Genomic DNA, 22,343 nt, shown 5'->3' on the forward strand with positions numbered 1-22,343 from the left:
TCAGAATGATGATTTCAAGTTTCTGTTTTTGCTATTTCATTAATTTTTCAATGTGCTTGTGAAACCATGATCTATCTGAAAAAGATACATACTGATGTTGTTTTTAAATGTCCCAGAGTGGAATTCTTGGGAAAGCTAGACTCCATGTTTTTTCCATCCACTTTTAAAACAGAGCATAACTAAACAACAGATTTTTTTTTTTTACACATCAGGCAACTTTTACAATGAGGCACTAAGCTCATGGAAAAATTATAGTATATACTCTGAAATTTTACTGAATATCAATTTTGTTGGCTCAATGGAAATATGGCTTGGTTTTACTAAAGAACTAGAATTAAAATGCTTAAAACCCAAAACAATTCAAAGCCATCTGTTTCTGAACCACCGTTGTTGATCCCAAATAGGTTGAATTCAAAATAAGATGAAGAAAGCTGGCATATGATCAATGAAAGGTAATCTTGATATATGGACCCTTTATTCATTTTCTCAAAAATTTGTTTCTTCTTACTTTTTCTCTGGCTACCACTCATAGAATTGATAATTTGGGCTCAGTTTTTTTGTGATGAAGCCCTAGAAGCATTAGAGGGATTTAGCAAAACTGAGTGAGAGGCGGGGAGCGAGAGCCACTTGGTAGAGTCCTTCTGCAGCTGAATTCTGCAGTAGCAAATTTTTGTTAGTGGAAAGTGAAGATGAATCAGCATAATAATTTCTTTTGCTTACTGGCAGTTGTAAGCTGCATGTACACTTGTCATTGTAGTTCACTCCTTCAGTCCTTGGAAGGAGGGACTTAGGACCTGGAATGCATGGAGACATGCTTCTTTGATCAGCACTCCACTAATTCTGCAAACAGTTATTTTCTTAGTAAATAAACTGTTACTTAGAGCTGTTAACTATGTTTTTGCTGAGAAGACACTTTTGATTTGTCCCTTCCCTGCTTAAGAGAAAACCTCTCTCAAATATCTTGTTTTGTCATTGTTACATCCAGAGGGCTATTTCAGATCGTGTGACCACAATTGCAATGGCTTGAAAAGATGGTTCTCAAGATTCCCTTGGCATTAGATATCTTCAGTTCCTCTGCAGCCAACATAAACACTAGCTGACATAAACTAAAAATTGTCAGGCCTCACCATTCTCACATACATGCAGTTATGTGCTCATGTCTGATCAAGGCCAGCTTTGTAGTGCTGGGTGATGTGGTAGCGTGTGAACATGATCGTAAGTAGTGTGTGTGGAATTACCGTCTATGTGCCTGTCCAAAATGAAACAGAGAGATTAACCAAATTAAAAAATATATAAAATCTAAGGCTTATGAAATTGTGTCTTCTGTGGTATGTTTTTGCAGTGGACATATTTAAATAGGTGTGTGGTTATACATTTTTAAAAGGGGCTTCTATCATGATAAAATGTGAGCTCTTCTGCAACAGGTGTCACATCTGGCTGAGCTGAACAGCCAATATATGTGAAATTCTGAGCACTCCATTCAGCAGCTCTAAAGGTTTAATTGTGTAGCAAAAAAGGATGTCTTCTTGAAACAGCTCCAGGACAATATGTGAGAGCTAGGGCCGTGTTGTCAGCAGGGAATATGTACATAGTCATTTATCCTGTGTTTCCCAACAGTATCCCTCTGTGTTTGATTAAATGAATACAAGGTTTTCCCACGGGCTCCTAAATCTGAATTTAGGCCAGGTTAGATGCTCAAACTGTGGCACTTTTAAATATGTTGCCAAGAAAAGGAACGAGAACTCAAATATCGTATTAAGAAACGCATTAAAATGCTTCATCACAAGACTGTAGAACAAATTAGTATTTTTCCCACATAGAGGTACATGAAAGATCTGGTTTTGGGAAGTGAAATGGTACAACCAGTCAATTGCAGTCTTCATCGTCTTTCCGTTTCTATGGTAGAAGTCTGCACAAAACCATGTGTAGCCTGATGAGCATGGAAAAACTGGAACAGAAGTTGAAAACTCCGTGTTTGCAAAAAGTAACTACCTAGAGGTCAAACCACTTTTTCATTGATTTTAGAAAATAAGGTCTGTGTTGAAACTTGCCCAGTAGCAGAATAGGCATTTTGTGGCCCAAGAGCCATGTATCCTTTGCTGGCTGTACCTTAGCATGGGATGCAGAAAGCATCTTATTTTCCCTGTGCTCTATGCTTAGTGTAGAATTAAGGCATCATCCTGCCTTTGCCCTTTTTTGTCCTCCTTTTGTGGGTTAGGCTGTCATGTGCTGCCCGCACATGCTCTTAAATGCCAAGGCTCAAGGTCCGGGGAGCCTGCTGGGTAGCACAAACTTTACATGGACCCAATGGTCTGGAAGTGCACACAAAGGAAGAGCAAAAGTCAATCAATCAATCACTTGTGCTATGAGGAAGGACATTTTTGTTGTTCTCCCCCAGACTTCACACATTATCACCTACCAAGGCTCCACACTAGTTGACTCATCAGAATTTGTTTTCTGTAACTCTCCTGTTATGGTTAAAATGGTGAAACATGCAGGGTTGAGAAATTATCCTGGTGCGATGTAAGAGAAAAGCTCCTCTCCTCAGTTTCAAATTGGGTTCAACTGAAGTGGTAGAAAACTGTACAATTTGGGGGAGTGGAATAAACTGTAGGGCTATCATTTGCCTTTAGAAAACTAAACAGACACAGAAACTTCTGTGTCATATTGGTAAAGGTTAACATAGGTCAGACTTTAGTTACTCAGTGTGGCTTTTGCAGGAAAATGTAGGTGATTTAAGAATACATGTTTATTGGGTAAATTTTCAAAGGCATTCCTAGCAGTTAGGTACATCAGTGTTGTTGGAGGTTGGCTAGTTAAGTCAGGAGAGGTAGATGCTTTTATTCATTTATGCATTTAAAAATGTCCTCCACTGACTTTCACTAGAGTTTGGATACTTATGAACTCATTGACATGATGTGATATTCTGATTAATTTTATTTGCAGTTATATTCCAAAATAGTAAATAATATAAAATCATAGAAGCATAGAATCATTTAGGTTGGAAAAGACCTTTAAGATCATCGAGTCCAACCATAAACTTAACACTGCCAATCCAATCCAATCCAATCCTATAATAGAAAATCTACTCAACTCTGCCTTTAAGGGTATGTATTACAGTTTTTTTACAGGTGAGAAAATCGGATTTTTTTTATACTCGCATTGTTCCCTGGGAATTTCTGGCATTGCAAAACCTGTCCATTTTTATGCTTCTTCCATAAAGCAAATAATTGAAAACCTTTTGTAGCTGCAGAATAAAGGCACTTGACTTCTTGTGTCTATATACTGAGTTCAGAATGTCACCTTGTCAAAGTTGTTTTTTTCTGCTTACTGGTATGGCAAAACACAGTTTACATTTGTGGACGAATCCTGTAAAAATCAAGGTTTTGGCCTATTACTGTTGCTTAACATAACGTTTAGATGTAATAATAATTAGTACTATACTATGGTTTCCCTTTTCAGAAGCCTGGAAAATTATGCACAAAAGCTGTAGTGGAAGACTGTTGTTACAAGTTGCAACAGTGAGCTCTTAAGAGGTGCTGGAACTCAGGTAACTTGTAGGTCTGATGCTGGTGGCATGTGAAGTCCATGAAAGCTGTGTTTTGAGCACAAAAAGTGAGCAAAACCAGGTCCACTTGTCTCAACCTGGGCATCCAAAATTAATGAAATTTTTTTGATCCGTGGTAGTCTTGCCCATTTAAAATGGAAATGATATAATTGGCCTCACAAGCTTGTTGGAGAGCTAATTAATGCTTGTGCATGCAAATAGTATAGGGATCAGTTCCACAGGAAGGCTTGTTAGAAACAAATAATTCTGTCTTCAGAGCTGGATTTGAAAACTATGCTGTAAATCAAGCCTGAGTTTATATATCAATGAATGGGATAAAATAAAATACAGAGTAGTTGTGCATTAACTGAGTAGGATCTAGCCTGAGTACTGAAAGAACTGGTAGCCTGGAGGAACAGGAACAGGTCTGTGGGCTCGTGGGTGTGACTGGTAGGTTGCGTAGTGCAGGCTCAGGGAGAGGCAGGGAAATGTGGCTTGGAGCAAACTTCACTAATGTTGCTACGAGTGGTACCTGAGTCCACCTTTCCTGCTTTCACAAAACAACAAAAAAACACTCATCAAATGCTTATGGCTCTTTATGAGACACTCATTTTATTTCTCCATAATAATTCTGGAAGATGTCGTGTTTTCTAAGTTTTCAGCTGACTGTAGGTTCTCTCTATATAGGGCAACCCTTTAAAAAACATGTAAAACAGTACCATAGTCTATACCAATCTGTCTACAGTGTTAACAGTGTCACTTCTGCTAGGAGAGAAGATGGGTAATCGTCAGCTTAGAATGTGAAGTTTTTGGCGAGACTATATTTGTATAGGTAGATACATATGCATATAAATGTGTGTATGTATATGTGTGTGTGAGTGTGCATATTATGCCTACGTAACCACAATGTGGCCTGGGCAATAAAAATGCAAACTAAACAGGCGATAAGAATCAGATATCTGTACAAAATGTGAGGTGTGGCATTTCAGTTAGTTACTACATGTAGTTGAAGTGAGTGAAAAGCCTTCCAGTTATGTGTGGTATTTCTCAACAAGGGCTGATTTGCAAGACAACCTTGGCACCGAACTCCTTTTAAACATCTAAGTGTAGGTTTGGATGTGCCCAGAGCTTCAATTTTTTTTTATCTATTAATGCCTTTGGGATTTCTCCCATCAAATTGCTGGCTTTTGTATTCCTTTCTTAGGTACTTCTCTTCCCAGGAACTGTAGAGTTAAGGTGGCTAACGAGTGGGTTATGGATTTTACCACATAGGCATGTATAGCTGTATATTGCAGTGGTGGTAATCAGTCCTGTGTGAATAACCTCTCCTGCTTTGTTGAACTGCTGTGAGCTTGCTCGGTATTTCCCTTCCCCAGCTCACAACTAATTTATTATAAAGAATGCTTGCTTTACGGTTTACCTAAAGTTACTGATTCTTCCATGCTCAAAAACATTGGAGACATACTGTGTTAATTATCTTAATTGTCTTCTCACCATAAGCACTGATGAAAAAATAGACTATTCACTAGAGTTTTAGATTGGAAGTCCGTACTTATTTTGGGTCATGTAGGACTCAGTTATGATTAATTGCAGTGGTCTGTGAAAAAACATGAAAACTGATTTTTCACTGCCTCCTTAGCACCATGGGGGTTTACCCAATGCTGAAGATGGAGTGTTCTGTTCAATCAATCTCATAATAATTTTGAAAAAAATACAGATTACTTATAAATAGATGTCAGAAAGAGACTTTGGAAAGCCATTAATGGTGAAAGGACAACAGATTAATTTTTTAATCCATACACCTCTTAATATTAATGAGTGTTTATCCAGGAAGTGGCATTAAGTAGGAACATTTATTGTTATGTTTCTAAGTCTTTATTTCATAGTATTCTAAAGTCCTAAGCAGTATTTTTTTAAGTTTTCTTAAAACTGATGCGGAACAGATAGTTCTTCATGGGTCTGGAGGCTAATATTCACAAGATTTGTAGGGTCAGGTCACTACACTTCCTGCTCCTTCGGTTCCTCACAGCGGAAGGACCTGGCCTGGAGGTCAGGAGTTCAAACTGTATGGATGCCAAATTCTTTAATTCGTCTGGGAAAGACTTGGCTAAAAGGAAATAGGGGCGTGTTGTGAAACATGGTGTGAGTGTTCTTGCAGTATCTCTCAGGTACTTTTCGTTTTTTCCAGAATTGGGAAGTGCTTTTAGAGTTGTCAGGATACCAGGTGTTATAAACATATCATTCACTCTTATAAATGAAATGCTTAAAAGAGTATTTTGTAAATACCATTCCTTTTAGTCCACTCATGTAAAAGGAAGAAAAATAATACTAGCTTTATATTTTTAATAATATTTTTAGGATTTGGAGTAGTAGCAAAGAACTCGTGCATTTGTTAACCGTATCTTCTAGGATTATCTTGTTTTGAAAACCTACATTAAACACTCTCATATCCAGCCTGTAAAACTGGGAAATAGCTCAGAGCTCTGAAGTCTATAAATACACCTATTTACTTTACCCAGAACGTCATTTTCCTGGACAGATTCCCATTTTTATTTAATCTTGTAACTTAATATAATTTATGCTTTTCCCAGCTGGGTGTTTTAAAATATCTCTGGACCATCCACAACATGTATAAGTCTATTTTCTTTTTTTCCCTTTTGGAAGGAGTGAGAAAAGTCGTTCAATATTTTTAATGTTTTTTAGCAAAGCATCTTTGCAAAATACATGGAAGAAAGATGAGAAGCATTTTGAAAACACAAACCATCTGTAAATGAATATAATGAGCAGTGAGTTTGCCATTTTAACGTAAAAGAGATGCAAAGACGATGATTCTGGTGTCACTGATACCATCTTTAGTTCTGACACATGTAATTCTGTTTAATAGTGTTACTCTTGGAACGGAATTAAGCTTGACATGCTGCTATCAGTGAGATCAGAACCATGCTGGGTTTCCAAGCGCAGTAGTGTTATTTTGTCATTAAGATTGTTTTGACTGGTCTCTTCAATTTAATGAGCACTTTTTCCATCCTTGGTACACCAAGAACAGTTAAGCACAATGGTGGCAAAAGTCCCAAAAGAAACAATACCTATCATGGAAGAAGTCCTAGAGGTGCTCTTGGAACTAGCTGTTGTTGTGGTGTGTTCAAGGTGACACACCCAGGGCATGCACTTTAGACTGGAGTTTTGATAGGAAGAGATCCAGTTGTGTGTTTGGGACACTAGATGATGTGTTAAAGTGACACCAACAGCTTCTAAATAATAATGTTGTTGTATCACGGAGAAGCCTGTGCGTCTTCAGGATACAAAGTAATTGTTCCATGCAGTCTTGTGCCATCTTTTTTTCCTGTTTGTATCTATTACATGTTCTCAATATTTACTGCATGCAAAGTTCTGTAATGGGAGGGGTTCTTTTTCTGTAAGATTTTTTTTTTTAATTCCAGCTTTATGGCTGACTACAGAGACAGGATAGCAAGTGCTACTTCACATGAATAAAAAAGTTCTGACAGCAGCAACCTTCTTGATTATGATTTACTCAAATTCCCTTTAAATGCTGCAATCTGACTGCAAAACCACATTAAAATCCACTTTGTGCAGAATGGGCTATGTAAGTAAGACCAACCTGACGTGGCATCTTCTCCAACTATGTTGTCTGTAAACTCTCTAAAGATGGCAGAAGAAATCCTTACTATATCAAAACAGAGAAAATATTTCCACTATGTGAAATAAAAATGTGTGCAATCTGTGGTTTAGAAATTTGCAGTGCAAGGTCTGTTCTGATTTTAAGAGTGGTTTTTGTCAGAATGTTTCTCCACACTTAACATTTCATCCATCTCTGTGAATTATTAACATTACCTTTGAACACTAGTAGTGTGTTTTCAAATGCTAAACTAGTTTCACAATGGGAAAGATTTTCAAAGGGCCCATTGTACACGCGTAGTATCACCTGTAACACTATTCTGTGCCGCTAGACCAACAGCAGTTTGGGGGGTGTTAGCATGACTGATGGAGGAAAGGCTGCTTTAAGATTTGATCCTGCTTTGATCTACTCAATAGGAATTTTTCCATTAATTTCAAGGTCAAACCTCTACATGAAAAATGGTTTCTGTATAGCTGTTTTATTTTCCATGGTACAATGGTTAAGGTTCTTTTTTCCCCAAGTAAACTTCCTCACATTAACCTGGATAATATAAACTTTCTGGAGGAAAACAAAGGCATTTTAGAAAAGTCTGGGCTGGAATCTTTGTTTCCCACAATTTGAATAGCTCTGTGTAATCATTCAAAATTAGCCTAGAGTAGATAAAAAGGGCTGCCAGACTGTAGCAGTTAGGACAGGCATAACATAGGATGCAGGTTTTGAACCATGAAGTATCACATCCCATGTGCTGACAACAGGAGTCAGTTTGCGCAAGCGCATTAAAATCCTGGATTTTTTTAAAGTTTTGAATGTAAACTTCTGGGGAGCAAAGCACACTCTTCTTTTGTCTCCAGAAATGTAAACGAGACATTAATTGTAAATTCTGTTCTATTTGACTTAGAAGTTATTTTGAAAGAAAGGCCATATAAAAGTTTGCTACTGTAGTGCTGCTGCTTCACTAAAGAATTAGTGAATTTGCCAGAGCTTGTTGCTTTTGGCTTATTTCCAGTCAAGCCCTTAAGAAAGCCACCAACATGTTATTGCTGTTAATGCCTTTGTGATCAAACACTGCAGTCTGCAGAAAACATTAGAGCTATGCTAATTTACTCCCATATTTTTATCTGGTAAAAAACTGGGAATAAAGACTGCAGCAAAATATTTCAAGGGAAATGCCACAGTTTTTCATAAAGCTATGGATTATGAAGTATTCTGTGAAATATGGTCAGCCAAATGTAAATTCTTTGCATCTAAGGATACATTGCAGTTCTAATCCCTGCTCATGAACCATTTGTCAGCCAGGAGAGAGAGGGAAGCTGTTTTGATGAGAACATTTGCAGCCTTCTGGTCTTTTAAAGTTCACATACTCAGGTTTGTAGCCATACCTTGTTGTTCCACACAGGCAGGTTTGTGTTCATACGTGCTACTCGTAGATTATGGAGTTAAAAACAGCTGTGTCACACTGGAGGAATTGCTGTTGATGGACAGCCAACCACAGCAGCTCCGCAAAGCTAACAAAGCAGCCTCATTTTTAGTATTAGTTATAACAGTTTTCACAACGCTATCATATATTTCTTCATATCACCCTTGTTGTAGAACCAGTTCTATAGTGTAAATGCAGGCAGGTTTGATAGACCAGGTAGGGGGTCAGGTAATTAGGTGAGAAAACTGCAGCCGTGAGGAAACAATTTAGGGTTTGCCCATTCACCTGAATGAACATTTCAATGACTTTGTCCTGTTTCCTAGAGTGCTGGTGGTCACATGATGGTCAGCCTCTCTGGTGCTGATACGCTCTCCAATACAAGTTTTTTAGATGACCTGCAATTCTGTAGACTTGCTGAAGGCCAAGTGCGTCTGTAAAAATAGGAGTGTTTTCACATTGCATTGGCCATTTTGGATAAGCTTACAGCAGCATTTCCCATCACATGCAGTCTTAAGGCTAATCAAATACTTCAGAGAGAAAGACTTTTGGAAGTTCTCACGACTGTCAGATTACTGAGGGAGACAGGAAGGCTTCAGAAGCTGCACACGCAGCTCACTGGAGGCAGGGGAAAGGCTTCGGCTGACTTCACTGAACCTCCTGTGCTGTCCTCAGTCACTTCGTCTGGCTACATGTTATTCTGTATGCACACCCACTTCTGTGACCAGGTGGTGAAGCAGACACGGAAATCCATCCATTAGAAAAACAATCCAGAAGAACAAATATCTAACTGAATTATATTTCAGCTCAGCATCTAGCTAAATGATTGGGATGTACCAGCGCAACAGGGAACAGAGGTATGGAGAGGGAATTATCCTGGCAAGGAAAAAAAAGTTCTGGAATATAATAATTTTCAAGAACAGACTTTAAAAAGGCAGTTTATCTTTTGACACAGGTTTAGATCAGAGACTGCCAAAAATGCCATATTTGCTGGACAAGCAAAGAGATTGTTGCCCACATGGTTTTGAGCAAGGAGTGTAATCCCGTGCAGGAGTAAATATTTAATTTGACAAATTTTCTAGAAAAAATTTCCCCAAATGAGATTGGCTTTTGTTGGATTACTTTTTTTTAATGTATTTTTCTCTGTCTTTTGAAAATAAAAATAACTAAAAGACAGGACATTTTTTTTGTTTTGGAATATAAACCTGCAGTACAAGCACTGGGTCCTTTTCCTGTACTGCTGGAACGCACAGTAAGACTGCTAATACTGAGGCAGAGTGAAGCCTTCTAAGGCTCTAGCAGGGAGTTTCACCCCAGAAAATTATATCCAAGGAATGCAGATGTGAGTGCTAATGGAATTATTTTTTGTTTAACTTTATCAATAAAGTTATTTTAATGGGAAATACATCATTAAGGCTACAGAGAAGATGGCTGCTGAGTGATCCAAAGCATCTAGAGAAAACTGGAGAAAAACAAAATAGCTAAAATAATCTAAATGGAATAGGCTTTGAAATAACCACTGATGATTTTAAAAAGTGGTGGCTCAGAGAACCTCAGGCATTGAAGAAAAACCTTGACAAAGTGAACTAAAGACAATTAAAATAAGAAAAAAGCCTTCTCTGGCTTGGCGCAGAGAAGGAAACAGGAAAAGTTCCAGTCAATGTAATTGGAAAGAAATGTAAGAAGTTTTGAAAGAGACACTGGCATCATCAAACTGGGTCAATTTTTAACAGAGAAAATTCTCACACACAAAAACTGTGTCTACTGTATTGTGCAAGTATGCAGTATTTTTGAGGATGTTCATTGCTTTTCCAGATGTGTATGTTATCTTTTGTGGTTTGGCTGAGATCAGAGAAACTAAAAGAAATCACAGTGTGTTTCAGAGATGTGGGAAAGTTTGTTCACCCTTTGCAAACTTCCCTCCAAATTGTATCTGACTTCCAGTTACATATCATGTTGTGAGAATCAAAGAATCAAGATGGTTTTCTTTTCTCATATTAATTTCAGTTCACTGCTTAGGAAATATAAACTTTACCTTCTTGTCCCTGACTAACCTCATATGCTTCAAGACAACATTTCCCATTAATAACTCCAGCTCTCCTCCTGCTTAGGAAGAGAGGGAATATGTGGCATGGGAGCTGTTTTCAGGAATCAGTGAGACCTGATATCCTGCAGGCTGATCAGAAGTTTTCAGAGAATGGTTGGGGAAGAAGACCAGAAGTACTATTTTGGAGTATGAAAATAAGAGTGTTTTAGGGGACTGTGTGTACGCATACCATTTCTGCTTGCTTCTGTATAAATACACTGTTTCTTCAAGTAATGAAAAAAATATTGTAATTGATGATTTAAAAAAGATAATACTGTACTTTATATTTTTGTATCTCTGAGAACACTCTTGAAGCCAGTTTTGTCCTGCTTGCTACTGTCTGTTCTTTTACTCCTTTTGGGAAGTTCCCGAAGAGTTTAAGATAAAAACCCACACCATTAAGTTTATTAATGTTTCTCATGCCATTGAATAGAGGATTATGTTCCTTTTATGTAGAATTATATAGGATGTTTGGTCTTACCTCCCCTATAGCCTTGTCATATTACTTTGGGAAAATTGCTTAGCTTCTTTTAAGCTCATTGTGCCTATTCATAGAGTGAGTATAAAAATGTATATGTCAAGTAGCAGTTCATTAATTAATTTAAAAAAGTAGATATATTTTTGAAATATAAAAACAATGTATAATTTTTGATCAGCAGTAAGAATGTGATGAGCAGGATTAAAGGAAGATGAAGAGGAAAAAGAAAATAATGGGTTCCAGACTTCCATTGATAACAGTTTATCAAAGACTGATGATTACTAATTGGAGGATTAAATTACAAGTAATTTCATTTAGGTAAATAGAGTACTACCATATGAGATTGGAATCAGGCTGTATCAGCAGTACCATTTGCCATCTAGCAGTTTTAAGATGAACAAGAGTACTTAATTCTCAGACCTCTCTCCCCCTTGTGTAACACAGAAAATGTTTCTGTTTGTATGGCTGGATAATTCCACTACAACTGTAAATGCTTGAATTGTTGTGCAGGCATTATTATTTTGTATTATTTCATTTTTAAAATGAATTATGCCAGCTCTAGAAAATTAGAATCTAAGTTTCAGTCAAAGGCTCTTGTTTTGATTGATGGTTGATCATGTTATGATGATGGAGACAAAGATTTTGATGTAAAAGAGGATGTAGGATTTTACATAGTAGATTTATAGGTTTATTTATTTTATAGGTTTATAATTCCTCTGATGACTAGTAGAAATTTAGAGCAGTTAGAAATATTGGCTCTTACACTGTATGTTTCAGCCTTATCTCAAGTAACATTTCTGTCCTAGCCTGGTAATAGCCCTTCATTAGCATGATACTAGTAAATAATTTTTTACTCATGGTTCTCTTTCATTTGTATGTTAGAAAAATAACTCTTCCAGTCCTGAGATGATGAATGTCTTGATTTGCATGACATATGCTTAGTTTTTTATAAAAAACTACCTCATCGTCTGCCTTTTTGATATTTTTTCTAATTCTAAGGCTTTTTCTGAAGAACAACTCCCTGTGCTATTTTTTTTTTTTTTTTGCTGTGACATAAGAAGGTGTGATTCAGTCATTCTCTTCTAGGCTTTCCTACCTCTTTGCCTTTCTTTTGTCTTTCTGAAGTGTTCTGCAGCATAGATCTGCATTTAGATGAAAGGGGATCTTATCTTTTTAATGAGGTAGCCATGACCCTCCACCTGCAAAGATACTAGTGATGCCATGATCATATTAGTTTTGCTGAGCCAAAATACATTCTAAGCACATAAATTAGAGCATGAGTACCTACAAATGTCTCCTCTTTTGTCACTATTTCTGCAAAGCACATTGTCTTTATAGAGAGTCATTGTAGGTGAGATCACAGAAGGTGAATAGCTATTATAAAAACTATACTGAGAAAGGAGGCTGTGCCCCTTTGCCAGATGAGGACTTCAACAAACAAAGCATGGCTTCATTGGAGACCACAGTCCCCCCCCCGGCACGTCCCCCTCTCTCTGCTGAAGGAGAATGTGCCAGGGAATGAGGAGCAAACACAGAATGCGATTTGCACTTGCAACAGGACAGAGCCACGGCCATGTCCATTGGCATGCTCTGCACAGCGGGACCAGCCACACGGGGCAGCTGGCCCTTCAGGGTCCTGTCGTCTGCCTGCCCACGAAGGTGCTCCTTGTCCTCCTCCAGAGAGCTGGGACTCAGCCACCACCGCAGCACCAGTGTCCTGGCTCCTGTGTTAAGCACATGGGGTAAAACAGGGAGGAAGACTCTTGTGGGCCCTCCCTAGCAACTCACTTGTGTCAAATACAAGGCTTGGAAGGCACAACAGCTCATTGCCTACGGATATTGACTTGTTTTCCTCAGGAAAAAAAAATAGCCTACAGAGTTGTGCTGCCTTTTGGACAAGCTGCTGACTCAACATTCAAGCTGAAGAGAATAATGAATGATCCTGAAAAACAAAGGAGTCGTTTTGGTTTTTTACTTAGCAGCAGTAGTGAGTGTGCACGTGACATATGCATGAGTCTTGTCTTAAACCTGGGGTTGAGAATTGTTTCCTTTAGTGAAGAAATGTATATTTTTATTGTGCTTTAGTTAAGTGGTGACACTTTACTTGTGAAGAACTGATGTGCAATGCGAGAACAAGGCCTTACAAAATCTTAGGATCCTTTTTTTTATTACTACCTGCTGGGCGTGTGCAGAATTCTGGAAAAAAGGTGTTTGATTAGGTATCTACATCTGGATTTTAGATTCCTCTTTGAAGATATATGCAAATGGTTGTTAAAAACATCCCATGTCTTTTGTAAATAAAGTGTAATCAAAATTGGAAGGAACGAAAACACTTGCTTAAAACGTGTTTAAAGAGCCCATCTTGGGCTGGATTATTGGATATTCCCCTATTTTAAAATATAAATTCTGTCTTTATTAGTTCAGCAACTTCTTTGTGAACCTCTGTACTGAAAAATTGTGTTTATTTTCTCACAGCTAATTATTATTTTTGGAACATACTTGGTCTGAAATATTTATATTGTACCTTAATGACTCTGAGATATGGAACAGATTTATTTCTAATTTTCTATCCTAAGTAGCTTCTTAAAGGTAGAACCTGCAAACTTATTTTATTTAAAAGACTAATACCAAGCAATATATAATTGATTTATCGATATGGTGCTTCTCCCTCAACCAAAAAGATTTTGTTCTATGTTCTTTTTAGGAAGGAGGCACAGCTGGATGAAGAAGGGCAGTTTCTCGTCAGAATAATTTACGATGATTCCAAAACCTATGATCTGGTTGCAGCTGCAAGCAAAGTCCTCAGTAAGTAATACGGATATCTTCTTTGCCCAGTTATCACATAAAAGATAACACCCACCCCATCCCCCCCCAAAATCCATGTAGCAGAGAGAAACAGGATTTAGCACAGAGGAAGTGAAAACAGGGTATTGGTCAAAGAGAGAATTTTGTAAAAATCTCAGAAGAAAAGATTTTATTTTTTTTATTCATCTGAGATAATTCTATTACTTTTATTACTTGAAGTGATTTTTATTACTTCCAAAGTATTCCAAGTCATAGGTATGCCTTAAACTGCAGTAATATACCTCATCCACAGAGCACTGTCAGTATTACAAGCAGTCATGAAGTAACAACATACTGCTGTAGCTACCTTGACAATACACCCAGGTTTCAACCACTGCTGCAAGAGCAGCCCGTGAATGAGACCTTGATCACTCTGCTGAACAAGTGTGCTCAGTTACAGAAATGTTTGTGGCATGGGCACATTTCATTTCATATCTGCCATTGATTCGGGTCCCATTCATTTTCAGTCATTGCAGCTCTGGTCTGGAATTTAAAAAGTAGAATTACACCCATCAGCATTATTTTACCTGCAGACCCAAGTGTGGTATGAATTTATTCTGAATCAGTAACTAGCCAAGAACCCATAAGACTATGATGACTGTAGTAGTTATGTTGAATTGGAGCAGCTGATGTGGTTTCATGCTATTGTAAACCAGAAGTAACTCCCCTGAGGTGAGCACTACTAACAACAGAGTTCCTTTATTTTCAAGTAATGATTTCCTATCATCTGCATCAAAATCTAAAATGCTATACATGTATGAAATGCACAATGCAGCAAAGTCATAATGGTAATTGGTAAATCCAAATGAAATTCCTGTATTGAATACCCATTATTTGCTGTGTGCACCCAAAAATCTTGTTTTTCTCATATTCTTGACCTACTGGATCTGGGTAGAGTTTAGGTACTATCTTTCTTATTTATGAATACGAGACTAAAGTAGTAAGCAAAATGCGTGAAATGCAGTGTTTGGACTGAATCATATTTTCCTGTTTTTACTAGATCTAAATGCCGGGGAAATTCTTCAAATGTTTGGGAAGATGTTTTTTGTGTTTTGTCAAGAATCTGGTTATGATACAATTCTGCGTGTCTTGGGCTCAAATGTCAGAGAGTTTTTGCAGGTAAGAATTTTGTGCCAAATTATTTTGGATACCAGACAGAAGTATGGTCTAGTCAACAGATTAGATTGAGATTTGGAGATATAGGTTGTGCTCTATAATCTTCCAGTTATTTGTGGAGAGGTGTCTGAAAACTTTGTTCCTTAGTGTTTGTATTCTGTAGAGCTTTCCACTGCTCGGCAGTTTTGGCATTGTTGTTCTCTTTCCCTCTCGGTTAATATATTATTCAGTTACCTGATAGAGTAATAATTTTCCCATAGCATTTTGACTATTCAGTTTCATAAAAAAGTAGTGAGAAGGCAGGTAAGCTGGGGTTGCAGAGGCATTCATAAATCTGAAATTTCATTTGAAATTCCAAAAAAAAGTTTTTAACAGGAGTTTTCGTATGTAACAAACCTATGGAGTATGAGAGACATGACAAAACCCACCAATTCAAATTGTCCGTGTGTGTTAAGTAAAAAGACTCACCTTGTTTATACTAACAGAAAATGTGGTCATCAGATATGTAGGATATTTCTTCTCCTAAGTTCTCTTTGACTAGTTGTAGATACTGGTTATTTCTAATTGTACATTATGTACAGAGCTGGTGCCCACACAGAGCTTATCTTTAAGACATAATCCTTCATCCGTGAACTGAGGGTGGGATAGAGCACCAGTGTTTAAGTTAATTTTTATGCTTTCCTAACTGCAGAACAGCATGATACTGCACTGTAAAACAAAACAAAATGAAAACAATTTTTCAGTAGCATGGAAGAAATGTAGTGACTTCTCTAAAGTGTGATTTCTAGAAAAAATGGGCTTCCCTTTTTTGTCACCTGAAAATTGTTCACTTCAAAAATACACTTTGGATTTAAGATTTGTGATATATATCACTCTTGGAGAGAACTATGTGCTGTAATGAGTTTAAAAACACTGATGTGATTAAGATTTCACGGGAGATTGCCCAAAAGCTGAGTGTCAAATCTCTATTGATTTTCACTGGAAATTTATCAGCCTCTTGTCATCTGTTGCCTTAAAATCTCTTCAGTGATAATAAGTGGAAAGAGCAGAGTTCATAGTTTGCTGGATTGCTAGAAAATTTACTCCTGTGTCTCACTACCTGCCCCAAAATCTGGATTATTCCAGAGCATCCTAGATGTAGTCAACCCACATTTCTTGTACAAATCTCATGGACTGTAATTGCTGGGCAGAAAAACAGGGGATGTGTCTGCTCCAACATGTGCATACCATGTGTGATCTGTATACCACTGCCTGTTTATGGGATGTGACATCCTTGATATTTCATAGCTTCATTCACAGGCTGCCCACAAAGCAAGCCTTCAGATAAATGTAATTCTTAAGGATGACTCATGTACTGAAGTTGCAGTTAGGGTTGAGTGAGAGTAGGGGAGGAGGAAAAAAAAGGTGTAGCTGGCCCGTTGCTCCATCACTTTGGGTACACATGGATGGGCCAGTCCTTCCCTATTCCTTTCCTCATCCCCTTTTTCATATAGTATACTTCTCTTTCCATTCCTTACCATGTGTGATGATGAAAAGACTGGAGATGTTTGTAGTGCACACCAAACCTCTATAAAAGCATGAACAGCTTACATTTATATTCTTCTGATGACAGTATTTTAAGCTGCTTTGTTTGAATTTCAGTGTTAACAGATTACATTGGCTAATCTATACTTCTGTAAATTTTAACAGGCCTCGTGTATTAGTCGCTGTGCCAGAAGTGTACTTTTTAGCTTTTTATTATGATGGAAAATTAACGTTATCTGTGATTTATTATTTTTGCATCTTCCAGCAGTCAGATTAGGTCAGGAAACTAATTTATATACCTATTACAAAAATAGATGCAGATTGGCTTTAATGTGCTGAACTTTTGTCAAATTCTTAAAATACATAATAGAGTTCCAAAAGGTGCTTCTTGAAATCTGTACTGAGTCCAGGATATGCAAAATAATTGAGGGCTGCAGCTTTTTAAAACATCTGAAAAGAAATCTCATATTTATGTTCAGTTTCCCTTGACATCTCTGACAAAATTTGGTTTATTCTTAGATGAAACACAGGTACTTCAAGCTTCATGAAAGAGGAAAAAGATAGCACAACTAAATCTAATATTTATACTTTCTATGAAAAACACAGGCCTGGAAAAATGCAAATCATATTGAAAGATACTGTGTTAAAGAGAAGCAGTGTGAAAAGAGGTACCTCCTAAGAAACCCCAAGTGTGCTTTTATGTTATGTTCAGTAGCTTTCTACTGAATGCAAATCAAACATTGAAGTAGTGGTAAGTTCTCTCATTTAGGGAATCATTTACATGGCCATTTAGTTGTTCATAATTGCAGTGCAATAAATTTCAGGGGACTAATTCCTCTTTTAGAAAAGTTTCCAGATGCTCTGTACCACACAGAGCTGAACAGCATATCTTTGTATTTCAGGTGCCAATCACAACTCTTTTGCTTTTAGACAGGCCAGGATGTGCCTGATTTAGTATCACTGCATGTTCCCGCTTGGAGATCCCTTTGTGTTTCACCATGGGGCTGATCACTGCTCTACAAAGCTCTAGAATTCATGTCTCTGGTCCCAGCGCAAGCTCTGGCATACATCTGAGCAGTCTAGGAGCCAACAGTTCAGGGAGAGAGCTTAACCTATTATTATCTGTACCTGACTGCACCTCTGGCCCACAGCAGGTGAACAAACTAGAAAAAAAGACACATTTGTTCTTCCAGAAGCTGCAAGGTCAATTTTGAATGGATCAAACACAACAAAAAATAGGAGTGGGAGTGACAATGACAATGTCCAAATGACAGGATCTGGGAGTGATTTCAGCTCCTTGGTCTGGAAGCACCTCTCTGCTGCTTCTTGACTATGTGTTGTAGCAAGGTTCCTAATACAATAAGCTCTTTGCTCACCCCATAATCTGTACGCATAGGGAGAAAAGACACATTGGGGACTGGAAAGCAGCTGCAATACATCCTGGGGAGAGTCCCCCCACTCTAGGTGATTAGAAAGTCAAGACTGAAGGGCATATCACATGGGCTTGCCTGTGACAGTGCTTGGACAAAGTCAGTAATGGGGTCTTGTAGAAGGGGGGGCTACTGCCATTTGTTAGCAACACTTGTGCCGGACTTAAATGTTAATAATTAGACAACCATCTTATAAAAATTCTGTCCTTGACATTGGCCATTTCGCATAGCAAACTCCTTTTGGAATTCCTCAGGTGTTGATGACTGTGTAACTGGAAGATTAGCATCTTTTCCCATGTATCTCCTTAAGAGTTTTTTTCCAAAAGGTTGATATATCCCACCCCTTTCTGAGGCGTGTGTACTGAAAGAGCAGTTCTGCATCTGATTAAGGAGATTGTGGGGCACTCCCTCAGAGCCAGTCAGCTCTCTTGCTCTCTTCTCATCCACACTCTTTCAAAGCAGTCTCTTCCAATTTCATCGTCTTGAACCCTGCAAAGTTCTGGCAGAGTTTGCCTTCAAGCTTTATACTTTTTGCAATTGAATGCCCACTAACAGCTGGAATGAATTGACTCCTGGATTGTTGCCTCTTCAGGTTTTAATTTGGAGGTGTTAATATAGCAACAAAAACATGAATTTGATAAAAAACTGAAGGAGGAAGTTCCAGGCTGAGTGCATGCTACAGAATTCATTTCTAAGAGTCTCATTTCCTCTGGAGGCCTCCCAGGAGAAGAGGCAGCTGTTGGAGCACTTCACAGCTCACACGAAATCAAGTTCAGTATGCTTCCACAAATGTGGTGATTGACAGATGCTCGTGAAAGGTGGAGAATGGCCCAGACAGCACATTGAAAATATTTTCATCTCACTTCTTGTGCTGACAGAAAACAACGTGCAAAGCCTGGTGCTAGCGGTTGCCTGTAGGGGGTGGGAGAACAACATTTAAAATATGCAGTAGTGTTGTGGACTTCAGATGTAAAGGAGTTGTATGAATTTTACAACATAGGTAAATAATTATGTGGGTTGCAACACTATCCAGCAAGGTTGCTCTAGGTTGCTCTTTCTGTGTTAAATATACAGTAAATAGCAAAGTGGAGCCTTGGTAATTGCTTCATAATCAAAGTCAGAGCTAGCATTGTGTTCTAAGTGTGACTTTGATCTCATTGTTCTTTTTAATGTCCTTATTAGATATGCCTATAAATTTATCATTTAGCTTTCCTCTCCAGAGAGCAATTTGTCTGGTCAAAATTTAAAGTTAAATGCATAAGATGTCCAGGACATCAGCTGGAAAAATAGAAGATCTCTTCCCTTTCTTTAATAACCTGTTCTGAAACGTTATTACAGCAGCTGTGGTATGTTCTATGAATTCTGCATATTTTTTTCAATTATTCTCAAAGAAAGTATGTATTTGAGGTTGATTTAATGATTTAATCATTTAAATCTTTACTTCAAAATTTGAGACTTTGTCAGGCCCTGTAGACTTGGGTTGACTGTTATGGTGTCAGAACTAGCCTGTTTCATTGAGAATAAGGAAAAAGATTCATGTTTGTTCAGACATGCGTATTTGTGTCTGACACATAAATTCACATCTGAAGAGGATAGTATAGGAACTAGAATTCAGAAGGAATGAAAATGGATGGGGCACAGGATTGAGAAACACACATGAGGTAATTAATCATCAGTGAGTTTCAAAATACAGCATAGTCAAGCACGAATTCTTACTATCTGGAGTAATTTTTAATAGTGCTAATTTTGATGCCATTCATTGTCCAAATATTGCCACAGTAGATGGACAGAACATCATGAGCTACCTGAAAAGCCTGCTATGATGACAGTTGTACAAACAATAAGGCAAATAAATGCACAGGGAGTGGGAGCAGTAGGAGAAAGGAAATTTTCAGATTAGACAGAATATGTACTTACTTTCTTCAGAACTAATAAGTGAATGACTTATAATCATGTTTTTAATTTCTTCTTCCAGAACCTGGATGCTTTGCATGACCACCTTGCTACTATTTACCCGGGTATGCGAGCCCCTTCCTTTAGATGCACTGATGCGGAGAAGGGGAAGGGACTCATTCTGCATTACTATTCAGAAAGAGAAGGGCTCCAGGACATTGTCATTGGAATCATCAAAACAGTAGCTCAACAGATCCACGGTACAGAAATAGATATGAAGGTAATGTCTGAAGGGATGTACACATTGGAAGTTTACGTCATTAGGACAAAATCAAGAAAATCGAAAGTGAAGTGATGGCAAACAATCATTTTCATTGTTGCTGTCCTCTGACGAGGCAGTGGCATCAGTATTGACTCAGGAAGAGCCATCATCATTTGTGTTGTTTTAAGGACAGGTCAGACGTGCTGAGAAGGCCAGCACTGATTTGCAAACAGACCCAATCGGGAACAGTTCAGAACAATATCCCCTTATTCAAAGAAGGAAATGACATGTACAGAAATTAGGTACTGGGTTATTTGGTATGCTGTTTTCCACTTTATTTTATATTTGGCATATATTTCTTGCTGTCTACTGTGTTCTGTGAGAACACGGACATTTTGTCTCTGTGTCCTAGATTCTTCATCTATGTGCAGGCTGTGAGGCTGATGTGTGTTGATGAGGCCTGGCTGGCGAGCAGAGTGTGTTCCTCCCAGCCTGCATGCCAGGTCTGTCCCAGAATCAAGATGTGTTTGTAGGTCTCATACTACCATTGTGTGGGAGCGTGGCTGGATATACACCTACAGCCCCAGAGGTGGAAAAATGTTCCTCAGACACAGAGTTTACATAATGTTATGTGTGCTAAGTCACTTGTGAAATGGGAAAGAGGCTTCTGCTTTGTGTTCATACAGAGCAACACAAAGAGTTAATTGATCAGGCCTTGTATATGTAATGGTATAAAATCAGAGCTTGATCCAAGGTGCAGATATATCTGGGGAAGAACAGCAAATAAAAGATTTTTGGTGTTAGAAATATTGCGACTGATATAAAATACTTTTCATCAAGTAGAAAAGAACCTAAGCAGGTAGAGCAAGCATTCTTTTTTTTTCTCTTTTAACTATTTCCTAGTGTTATTACATTTCTAACACAGTTTCATTGTATTCTTGCTCACAAAATCCGTTCTAGTTTCATGAGTGTATCACAAAAACATGGCCTTGCTCAGATAACAGATTTACAAGGAACCCAATGACAAAAGTGTTTGTACTGCTATGTCAGAGTATTTGCCTTTTAGGTCTCTTGTTATAAGCTAGCTCCCGTTTATAGTGAATGGCTACTTCTGTATAGTGATGGTGATATACTTGATGTCCTTGTTTATACTTTGTAGAAGCCCATAGTACAAACTTTTACAGCAGGTGTTAGTAATCAGATAGGAAGGATGCAACAGAATCAAAACAATCTTCTTCTTAGGTCCCTGTTTATTCAAAGTATTGAAACAGACAAGGAGGACCATGTTGGAAAGTTGGCTGCAAGAGTGCTGAAGCTGTTGCTTGACAGGCATTTCTTTTGGTAGCACAGGCAGCTTACGCAGTCCCCCTTCTCTTACTGCTCAAGCTTGTCCTACAACAGCTTCTTCAGCTGTGTCTCTCCAGCTGTTGTGAAGCTATAAAATAAACTAGACTGAGGAAATGAACTGGGTTCAAAATAACAGGTTTTTCTTCTGGGTTATTTTTACACACATCTGTTCCTTTACGTGGTTTGGTGTTCTGTCTCTCAGAGAGAGTTCTGCCAGCATAGTTGAAGGGTCATGCAGAGGAAAAAGTGATCAGTGGGGCAGAGGAGAAATATGGGTTGTGCAAAGCAGCTACCAGAACAAACTTTTGGCAAACTATGTCCTCAATCTGAATGTTACTTTGCTGAGAAGATTGTACTAGACAGTACTGATATCCATCTAGGACTTCTTACAAATAATATATGTTCCAAAGAGTTTTAAATACTGGTTCTAAATTTACTTCTCATTTTCATTTGATTTTGTTAGGCTTTTCTGGAAATCTTACGGTTGTACTGTAATTAAATAGAAATTTAATAGTATTGGTCAAACCTGTTGTAAGTGAGCACAAAGTTTAATTTAAATCCAAACTATTCTTCCAGACCATCTGAGCCAAAAGCACATCGGTGCCTAAAAATTAGTATTACCTCTAAACTGAAGAAAGCACATATTGTCTGTATTTTGTTTTGTCTGTTACCCTGTTTTTTCCCTTGTCCCTATTAGAAAGTCATGTGCCCTCAACCCTGAACTTTTTCTTGTCTCTGCTGGTTAATAAAGCCTAGCTTTTGACA

The 22,343-nt window shown here is 38.0% G+C and overlaps 1 protein-coding gene across 1 annotated transcript in view; it reads left to right on the forward strand.

Moving 5' to 3' along the window:
* GUCY1B1 (guanylate cyclase 1 soluble subunit beta 1) overlaps positions 1-22,343 on the forward strand; it is a 47,073-nt gene that overhangs the window by 3,573 nt on the left and 21,157 nt on the right. Inside the window, exons 3-5 of the mRNA XM_082316285.1 lie at positions 13,867-13,967; positions 15,007-15,125; positions 20,052-20,249. Of these exons, the coding sequence (XP_082172411.1) occupies positions 13,867-13,967; positions 15,007-15,125; positions 20,052-20,249 (418 nt within the window). The remainder of the gene's footprint in view (positions 1-13,866; positions 13,968-15,006; positions 15,126-20,051; positions 20,250-22,343) is intronic.

Source organism: Platalea leucorodia (genome assembly GCF_965183815.1).
Source record: "Platalea leucorodia genome assembly, chromosome: 6".
Classification (NCBI taxonomy): domain Eukaryota; kingdom Metazoa; phylum Chordata; class Aves; order Pelecaniformes; family Threskiornithidae; genus Platalea; species Platalea leucorodia.